At 41.3% G+C, this 10,573-nt stretch overlaps 1 protein-coding gene across 3 annotated transcripts in view; it reads left to right on the top strand.

Annotated features, from left to right (window-relative positions):
* The first annotated feature begins 962 nt into the window (after positions 1 to 962).
* KIAA1107 (KIAA1107 ortholog) overlaps positions 963 to 10,573 on the top strand; it is a 93,669-nt gene continuing 84,058 nt past the window's right edge. For 2 of the 3 annotated variants that reach the window (XM_027536527.1, XM_027536526.1), the window contains exons 1-2: positions 963 to 1,335; positions 8,887 to 9,081. In XM_027536527.1, coding sequence (XP_027392328.1) covers positions 1,187 to 1,335; positions 8,887 to 9,081 — 344 coding nt within the window. In that variant the 5' untranslated portion in view covers positions 963 to 1,186. The remainder of the gene's footprint in view (positions 1,336 to 8,886; positions 9,082 to 10,573) is intronic. The other variant, XM_027536529.1, reaches the window with a different exon arrangement.

The raw sequence follows: 10,573 nt of genomic DNA, 5'->3' as shown, positions 1-10,573 counted from the left end.
CCAAGCAATTAGTACCAACTTGTTATTACTTGTTACCTTGTGCAGTTTCTGAATGAAGCACAAAGATTGAAACTTCTTCCTTAGAAAGAAGTAATCAAATAAAAAAATACCAAAAGACTTTTAAAGTGATTTCGATTTAGCTCTTTTCTTCACTCCAAAATATTCAAAACTCTGTAGCTCATCAATCCACCCACTTCCCCGTGAAATTCAAGGCTCTGCTCCTACAATCTTCCTTTTCCCACCTCATACAATTTTACAGGTTTATACGCAAACCTCTGCAATATTACTGACCATTGCTCAGCTAAAGTTCAAGGGCAGTTTATATGAGCCACTCCCTGGATTAGAAGGGAAAGGAGTCTTCTAGAAGCTGTATACACCCTTTGCAGGGAGCTCAGGAGTGTTGTAACTCCTGTTGATTTTACGAAGTTCCTTCCTCAACACACTTGTGACCCCGTGGACGGTAGCCCGCCAGGCTCCTCTGTTCATGGAATTCTCCAGGCAAGAATATTGGAGTGGGTTGCCATTTCCTTTTCCAAGGGATCTTCCCAACCCAGGGATCGAACCCTAGGTCTCCTACATTGCAGGCAGACTCTTTACCGACTAAGCCACCAGGGAAGGCTTCCTCAACACTCACACCCCCAATTTTTCTTGCCCAAAGCGGGTAAATGACGGAGTGTGACTCGCCGCAGGAAACGGCCAGTGAACTTGTCTTTCCTGGGGGAAAAAAGTGCTGACACATCCAGGAAGATAAAGTGCTGAGAGACTGCACTGGCTGATTTTAACGCTGCTCTCAATAAAGCATTCATTTACCCGACTGGTTAGCACCAACCAGAAAGCAGAGGGACAGGGATAAACAGCAGAACCGGCGAGTCCCGAAGAACAGTTCCCTCCCTGGGCAATAGGGGTCGTACTGCCTGCTGGCGGAGGTAAACAGAGCTACCGCGCCTGCGCACACCCTCCCAGGTCACGTGCCGGCTCCGGCCCGGCGTCAAACATTCTCCGGTATTGAGGTCTGGCGGCCCTAAGAGACCGTCAACAAACAGACGAGAGGCCGTCAACCTTTTCTTTTAGGGGGCGGATTCCGGGTAGGAGCCGAGCGTTCGGTTGGAAACGCCCCCTTCTTCTTGAGGCTGGGAAGTGAGACCTTGTCCTGGGCCTGCGGGGTGCCGCCGTGCTTCTCTGGGACATGGCCCGCTGTGGGGAGGATAGCGCGTCCCCTGGGGTACCTCTGGGATCCCCCGGAGTTTGCAGTAAGGGGTTGCAAAGGAAGGGACCCTGTGAGCGGCGCCGGCTGAAGGCGATGGTGTCGGAGCAGCTCAGCCAGGATCTGCTCAGGTAGGAGGAGGCGGGAACTCAGGCTCCTTCAGTTCTAAACGCTCCCCTCTCTGGACCAGAAACCGTGGCTCCTTCTCTGTTTCTCCATCCCTTCCTTCTTTGTTCTCCTCGCCTCGGGCCACCGAGGGAGGCTCTCTTGTCTCTTCACTAACTGGCGGGTTCGCTCCCCCTGTATAACCAACCTGGAGACCATGTACCAGGTTCAAGAGGAAAACCAAAGTTACTATCATAGTTCTGTGCGGCATCAGTTGATGCCAAAATACTCCGAACACGGGCAGACTTAGGTCTTGAAAGGCTTTCGTTAATGTCGGGGTGGACCCAGGTTTCGGGGTCCTGAAACACAACTTTATATAAGCTTAAACGGTTCTAAGAAAAAATGATAAAATTAGGTAGAAGGGTGAGTATTTACAATGAGTAAAAACGGGACAACTCACCTGAGCGTTGGAGGTATCTTTCTTCTTAGCTTTCTTTAAACGGTTTAGCAGAAATGCTTACATAGAAATACTTCCTGATTCGAACCTGACTTCCCCTCTCCTCCTAGAGGCTCCCGGCAACTCCCAGCTCCCGTGAGGACTTAAGCAAATGCAGAGTTGTTGTGAAGCTTAACTCAGGCTGTGATGAATCTCGGGAGAGTCATCCCTGTTTTTAAAGAAAATGAAGCTCAGAAATATTCCCTAGTTTCCATTTCTACCAAAACATTGATTCTTGAACGTTAGTGTGCATCAGAATCACCTGGAGGGCTTAGCTATTCTGGGGCCCAGACCCTTGTTCTGGTACAGTTGGTCTGGGATGGGGCCTGAGATTTTTAAATGTCTAACAAGGTCCTAGGTGACTTTTGCATTTTTAACAAGGTCCCATAGGGTCGCAAAAGTCGGACATGACTGAAGCAACTTAGCAGGCACGCACCCCAGCTAATGCTGATGCTGCTGGCCTGGGTCTCTGGTTGAGAACTACTCAACCAATGTACACCTAATTACTGTCAATACTAATAACTAACAGTTGTGCAACATTTAAAAGTACTTACTGTGGCTCACAGTTAAAGCTCCAGAAGCTATTAATATAAACTGAACTTTATAAAGTTAGAAACAAAAAAGTCCTTTTAATGTGGGCATTTCCCTGAGAGATTCTGCCTTGTCTCCATCACTGGGGGAATTGATGTAAAAGACAGAAAGAAAAAAAAATGAGTGATTCATCTGCTTCTAGGATGAATCTCTTAAGGATGAGGCATGCCTTTTCTTAAGTGGCTTTATTCTTCTGGCTTTATTGTTAGCCTTGACGTCATGAATTTAAGGAAAGTAATACTCCTAATTTATATAAAAATGAAGTTAAAAGTATAGCAGGTGATGGATATTGCCCTAGAGTTACTATAGCATTTATGGAGACTTAGTTGTACTTCCCAATAGATAGGAACTGACTCCAACAATAAATTTGATAATAAAGAAAGTATAGCAGATGAACAATTTATCCTCATACAGCAAATAAGGATAGGATCCTGAACTCCCAAGTTCTTGTTACAAGCAAAGGTTTTGTTTTAAAAACAATAAAAAATTTTCATATGCTCACCCAGCCACCTTGAATGCTATGTTAAATTCGTCTTCAAGCACAGCAATATCATTGATTTATTCTACAAATATTAATGAAGTAGCAAGCACCCATGTACTTAACACTGTATTACGTTTTAAAGAACCAAAGGTTAGTAAGATATGACTTTGATATTATGCTTGCACTCTAGTGAGAGAGATAATAGCCAAAGAAAAGGAATGGGGAAGGGGGTGACTTGGGTGAGGCTTTATAGGTGATGGTTGAGTGATCTCATGGGGATTGATTAAAATTTTATTAGGTAGAAATTAGGAAAGGAGAAGTTGGAGAGTATCTAAGGGAGGAGAATGGCTTTTATAAGGGCATAGAGATTTGGAAGAGCTTGATTTATTTTGGGAAAGCAAGTTATATTGGATTGTACCAAACAGCAAGGAACAGAGACACCTCTGGGTTACTCAAGGCAATAGGATATATGGAGAAGTGAGGAAAAATGGGAAACAGTTTCAGTTGTCAAAAAGCTAGATTTGATGTAGAATTGGAAAGTTGCTTGGGGTATGACAACAATTCTCTTATAAGACTTCATTGAGATATGGATGATTGTTCAAGACAATTGTAATAAAAATACCTAATACTTATTACCATCCTACTGGATACTGGGCTGACATGCAATGTTTTATTTATTCCAGTGTGAGGTAAATCTTGTTGCTGGTCCCATTTAACAGATAAAGAAACTAAGCATCAGGTTCAGTTCAGTTCAGTCGCTCAGTCATGTCCAACTCTTTGAGACCCTATGGATTGCAGCACACCAGGCTTCCCTGTCCATCACTAACTCCCAGAACTTACTCAAATTCATGTCCATCGAGTCAGTGATGCCAACCAACTATCTCATCCTCTGTCATCCCCATCTCCTCCCACCTTCAATCTTTCCCAGCATCAAGGTCTTTTCCAATGAGTCTGTTCTTCACATCAGGTGGCCAAAGTATTGGAGCTTCCGCTTCAGCATCAGTCCTTCCAATGAATCTTCAGGACTGATTTCCTTTAGGATTTACTGGTCTGATCTCCTTGCAGTCCAAGGGACTCTCAAGAGTCTTCTCCAACACCACAGTGCAAAAGCATCAATTCTTCGGCACTCAGCTTTCTTTATAGTCCAACTCTCACATCCGTACATGACTACTGGGAAAACCGTAGCTTTGACTAGACGGACCTTTGTTGGCAAAGTAATGCCTCTGCTTTTCAATATGCTGTCTAGGTTGGTCATAACTTTTCTTCCAAGGAGTAAGCATCTTTTTATTTCATGGCTGCAGTCACCATCTGCAGTGATTTTGGAGCCCAAAAAATAAAGTCTGCCACTGTTTCCACTGTTTCTCCATCTATTTGCAATGAAGTGATGGGACTGGAGGCCATGATCTTAATTTTTTGAGTGTTGAGTTTTAAGCCAACTTTTTCACTCTCCTCTTTCACTTTCATCAAGAGGCTCTTTAGTTCCTTTTCACATTCTGCCATTAGGGTGGTGTCATCTGCATATCTGAGGTTATTGATATTTCTCCCGGCAATCTTGATTCCAGCTTGTGCTTCATCCAGCCCGGCATTTCGCATGATGTACTCTGCATAGAAGTTAAATAAGCAGGGTGACAATATACAGCCTTGACGGACTCCTTTTCCTATTTGGAACCAGTCTGTTGTTTCATGTCCAGTTCTAACTGTTGTTTCCTGACCTGCATACAGATTTCTCAAGAGGCAGGTCAGGTGATCTGGTATTCCCATCTCTTGAAGAATTTTCCACAGTTTGTTGTGATCCACACAGTAAAGACTTTGGCATAGTCAATAAAGCAAAATTAGATGTTTTTCTGGAACTCTCTTTGCTTTTTCCATGATCCAGCGGATGTTGGCAATTTGATCTCTGGTTCCTCTGCCTTTTCTAAAACCAGCTTGAACATCTGGAAGTTCATCTGGAATATGCCAGCAAATTTGGAAAACTCAGCAGTTGCCACAGGACTGGAAAAGGTCAGTTTTCATTCCAATCCCAAAGAAAGGCAATGCCAAAGAATGCTCAAACTACTACACAATTGCACTCATCTCACACACTAGCAAAGTAATGGTCAAAATTCTCCAAGCCAGGCTTCAATAATATGTGAACCGTGAACTTCCAGATGTTCAAGCTGGTTTTAGAAAAGGCAGAGGAAGCAAAGCATCAAGAGAAGTGGTTAAGTTTGAATAAGAACCTTGGCAGTCTGGTTCCAGGACATTAAAGTGATTTGCCCAAGGTCTCACGGCCAGAATACAGATCCAGTCAGTGTTCTTTCTCTGAAGTATGGTAGTTATGTGAAATGATCTTCCAGTACCTTTATTCCATCATTTCTGCTTCTCTCCTTACCCATTCCCTTTTCTTACTATACCTTGGATTTTCTTTAAAACTCCCTTAAGAGTTCCATCAGTTGGCTCTTGATTATTATAGAATATCTCTGCTAGAGTTCACTTGTTTAACTACCACATTGGCTAGTGGTTAACCTTGGCTCAGTTGCTTATCCATTCAGAGGTGACTAAGAGCTTCAGGGGCATGTGGCACAATTTGGTAGCTTTATTTGGGAGGGGATTGTGGGTATGGCAAGCAAAGTGACAGTACATGAGGGTGAATGGGTAAAACTAAGACTAGATCATAGAGACCTTTGTTCAGTGAAGAATTTGGAATGTATTCTGGAAGCAGTGGAGAATCATTGATATTTTAAAAATACAGGATTCACATAATTAGATCTTGAATTGAGGAAAGAAATTGGAAAAAAATAAAAGGAAACCAACTAGATTTTTGTGATAGTCAGGGGATACATAACTGCAGTGAAAAAGGAAAAGATAAAATGGATTTCTGTGTGCAGTTCATGGACATGGTGACCAATTACATGTGGAAACACAGAGAAAGAGAAACAGAAGATGGTGCTGAATCCTAGGACCTTCAAAAGGAAGGAGGATGGTGAATGTTCAGGAAACCTTATCCAGGGGACAATTGAAAATATGTCTGGAGTTTAGGAGGGAAGTTGGCATAGAAGATAAAATGGCTGGTGACATCACCAGCCCCCAGCTGTCTAAGCTAACTATGAGAGAGATCCTAGGTTATTTCCTTGCCTTCACCTTCTGCATCCAGTTACCAACTCCTGTGGCACCCCACTCCAGTACTCTTGCCTGGAAAATCCCGTGGGCAGAGGAGCCTGGTAGGCTACAGTCCATGGAGTCGCTAAGAGTCGGACACAACTGAGGGACTTCACTTTCACTTTTCACTTTCATGCATTGGAGAAGGAAATGGCAACCCACTCCAGTGTCCCAGGGACAGGGGAGCCTGGTGGGCTGCCATCTATGGGGTCACACAGAGTCGGACATGACTGAAGTGACTTAGCAGCAGCAGCAGCAGCCATTGTATTACCTAAATATATTTTAAGTTAATCCCTCATTTTCTATCACTGTTGTTTCTCTCCTGGCTCAAGCCATGTACATCATTCATTTGTGTTGGGCAGTAGTTTTTCTCCCTCCAGTCTCATTTTCCCTTAATTCCTTTTCTACACAATAATAGATAATATTTTGAAAAATAAAATTGCCCATGTTTTTAACTATTTGGTCATTCCCCATCAGCTGTGAGATAGAGTTAAGCTCTTTGCCTCTTACCCATCTTTATCCCTGCAGCTTCATCTGTCACTTCTTATCTCTCAGTACTCTATTGACCAGTTTGTAGCTCCACACTCACACAAACCTTTGTGAGGAACATGGAGGCAGGAATCCCTCCTACTTTGCATTGCTTTCTTGACCAACTCTTACTCAGTCTTTAAAATTCCATATGGTTTTCCTATCCTCTATAAGGTCTTCTCTTATAACTGTCCCTGAAAAAATTTTACTAGTTTGTCCTATTGAATATTTCATACTTTTTATTTTTCAGACCTGGCCTCCATCTCTTCTATAAACTCCTTGAGGGCAGATACTATATTTTAGTCATCTTTCTGTCCCCAGTGCTTAGTTCATATTACATGCTCAATAAATTTTTAGTGAGAAATTTGGTTTAATCAGTGGACTAAAATGCTTTTGATAGGTGAGTACAGTACTTGACAGAGAAATAAGATGCAAGAAAGCTGGGTCTGGACACCACTGAGCCTTTCCTCCAACCTGTCCTTCCACTAGGGTTTATTATTAGATGAACCATAAACCTCCCCTTAGTCAGATACTATTACTTTTAACGGATAACAGGGGCTTCCCTGGTGGCTCAGTGGTAAAGAATCCTACTGGTAATGCAGGATTTGATCAAACTCAGTTTGATCCCTGGGTCAGGAGGATCCCCTGGAGAAGGAAATGACAATGCACTCCAGTATTCTTGCCTGGGAGATCCTATGGACAGAGGAACCTGATGGGCTACAGTCCATGGGGTCGCAAAAGAGTCAGACCCAACTTAGCAACTAAACAACAGCAACAGATAACAGGATTTACTTGTAATTGATCCAAGTGGTTTTATAAAATAAAAAGCACTGCATTTTCACATTAACATTTTTAAAAACACATTGACTTTTTTATTTGACAAATACTCCTGAGCATCTATTATAAACAAGACAGATTCCCCAATGAGCTGTATGGCTGTCAGCTCCCCCAAGTAAATGCTTGTTTATTTATTTGGAGAGGAGCAGGGGAAGGGTAGAAGATGGGTGGGAAGGAGAATAAATGGAGTATTTGTACAATTTGAGTTTTTGTTAATGTTTGGAAAATCAATACATTTTTGTGTAAATTTAACAATCACTTATGAAAATAACTTATTAAAATATTAACTAAAATGCGTCTTGTTTGGTCACTGTTTCCAAGGTTCTAAAAGCTTTGTGCTCTGAAACATTTGTTTTGTTTAGCATAAAATATAACAAAATCCAAAAAGCAGAGATTGAGCTATCTAATGAAGATACACAGTTTTTGCCTTTAGGGAGTTCATTATCTGGCAGGGAGAAAGATATATAAAAATAATAATGATGCGATGACAAAAGTGCTATGAACAGAGGTATGTACTGAGGGACCAGAGGAAAGAGCCGTTAACTGAGTCTTGGGGGGGTGTGTCAGTGGCAGCATTCTAACCTTTCACTGTAATGAGGTCTTTATCCCTACTTGTACCTCCTGTAGTGTTTTAGTGTGATCACCAGTTATATCCTGCAATTCACAAGTCCTCTGAGAATGCATACCTTGCTGATGATAATGTTATGTAATCTGAAGTATTATTTAATGTTGCAGAGTAAAAATACAGAGTTAGCACACAGAAAAAGAGATTGTATGACAGTTTTCTCTTATGATGCTGATTTCTGTTCTTCTGTCACTTTACATGACAGCTTTACCATAAGTATGTCTGCACATTAGTTCTGTCCACATTGAATGGGCTTTCCACATGAGTCCATCATTTTGATTATAGAGATTAGAGCATGATTAGTTCTTGTTTTTTGGGGGGGGTGGTTGATGGAAAGGGGCTTAAATGTCACAGTCTTGACAGCTAAGCCTGCAATTCAGACTTGTATTTAACAATAGAACACAATAGTGTACCAGTTTCTGGTCTGAATTGTCTATTATAACCACATCTGGTTTGCTGTTTACTTTTTTGGCTTCGGTTTTAGTAAGATTTTTAAAAGTTGATTCAGTAGTCAATGAACACATTACTTTGTGTTCTCTTTCCAAAATAAATCTAAAGTATGTACATTTTAAAGGAAAATCAACCTATGTAGAAGATAACTTTATTGTTAGAAGGAATTAAAAAGATATTTTTTGAAAAAGTAGTCTTTCTCTTTCAGTGTAATTACCCTTGTTTTCATTATAAATTTTAGAAAATTGCATTCTAAACCAACATTAAACAATGTTCTTTGAATGAGTTGAGAATAAGCTCATTTTCATATTATTTTGTTACCTGTATTTTTAGTGTATGTGTTATGTTAAAAATTTATTTTATAAAAATGACTGTATTGTATGTTTCTAAGCATCACTAATTAAACTGTGGTTCCTTTTTATTCCTTATAGGCTTCTAAGAGAAGAAGTACACACAGATGTTACTTTCTCTATAGGTTGTACTTTGTTCAAAGCACACAAAGCAGTCCTTTTAGCAAGGGTTCCTGATTTCTATTTTCATACTGTTGGACATACAGATAACTTAAAAAATCATGAACATGTCACTGTGGAGAACTTTGAAGCTTCAGAATTTAGAACATTTTTACAGTAAGTGCTTTCTTTATCTTTTTTCTCTTATTTAAATCTAGTATGTGTTTATTTTTTAAACATATGTGTGTGTTTATTTCATGTATTTTCATAGCTGTTTTATAGCCTTCTAAGAAATCCATTCATTTAAATTCCATATTATCTTAATAATTAGTGTTAGTAGAGTCTAAGTATTAGTATTAAGAGTTTTTAGAAGATTAGTATTCAGAAAGGCTAATTTCTCATTTGAGATTGATCCTGAGAGAGGAGAAATGGTACTGCTGTCCAGTAATTTGAATGAATTACTCTATGCTGAGGTTTCTTAACCCTGGCACTATTAAGTTGGATAATTCTTTGTTGGGTGGGAGCTGTACTGTGCATTTTAGGATGTTTAGCAGCATCTCTGGCCTTCAGCCACTAGCTGTCATTGGCATTTCTTCTCCCTAGCCTTCCTGAGCCCTGACCCCAAGTTGTAAATATCAAAACGTCTTCAGATCAGATCAGATCAGATCAGTCGCTCAGTCATGTCCGACTCTTTGCAACCCCATGAATCGCAGCACGCCAGGCCTCCCTGTCCATCACCAACTCCCGGAGTTCATTCAGACTCACGTCCATCGAGTCAGTGATGCCATCCAGCCATCTCATCCTCTGTTGTCCCCTTCTCCCCCTGCCCCCAATCCCTCCCAGCATCAGAGTCTTTTCCAATGAGTCAACTCTTCACATGAGGTGGCCAAAGTACTGGAGTTTCAGCTTCAGCATCATTCCTTCCAAAGAAATCCCAGGGCTGATCTCCTTCAGAATGGACTGGTTGGATCTCCTTGCAGTCCAAGGGACTCTCAAGAGTCTTCTCCAACACCACAGTTCAAAAGCATCAGTTCTTTGGCGCTCAGCCTTCTTCACAGTCCAACTCTCACATCCATACATGACCACAGGAAAAACCATAGCCTTGACTAGACGAACCTTTGTTGGCAAAGTAATGTCTCTGCTTTTGAATATGCTATCTAGGTTGGTCATAAGTTTCCTTCCAAGGAGTAAGTGTCTTTTAATTTCATGGCTGCAGTCACCATCTGTAGTGATTTTGGAGCCCAGAAAAATAAAGTCTGACACTGTTTCCCCATCTATTTCCCATGAAGTGATGGGACTGGATGCCATGATCTTCATTTTCTGAATGTTGAGCTTTAAGCCAACTTTTTCACTCTCCACTTTCACCTTCATCAAGAGGCTTTTTAGTTCCTCTTCACTTTCTGCCATAAGGGTGGTGTCATCTGCATATCTGAGGTTATTGACATTTCTCCCGGCAATCTTGATTCCAGCTTGTGTTTCTTCCAGTCCAGCGTTTCTCATGATGTACTCTGCATATAAGTTAAATAAACAGGGTGACAATATACAGCCTTGACGGACTCCTTTTCCTATTTGGAACCAGTCTGTTGTTCCATGTCCAGTTCTAACTGTTGCTTCCTGACCTGCATACAAATTTCTCAAGAGGCAGATCAGGTGGTCTGGTATTCCCATC

Source organism: Bos indicus x Bos taurus, chromosome 3, assembly GCF_003369695.1.
Source record: "Bos indicus x Bos taurus breed Angus x Brahman F1 hybrid chromosome 3, Bos_hybrid_MaternalHap_v2.0, whole genome shotgun sequence".
Lineage (NCBI taxonomy): Eukaryota > Metazoa > Chordata > Mammalia > Artiodactyla > Bovidae > Bos > Bos indicus x Bos taurus.
The sequence above is the reverse complement of the archived record's forward strand: the minus strand, read 5'-3'. Positions and strand labels throughout refer to the sequence as shown.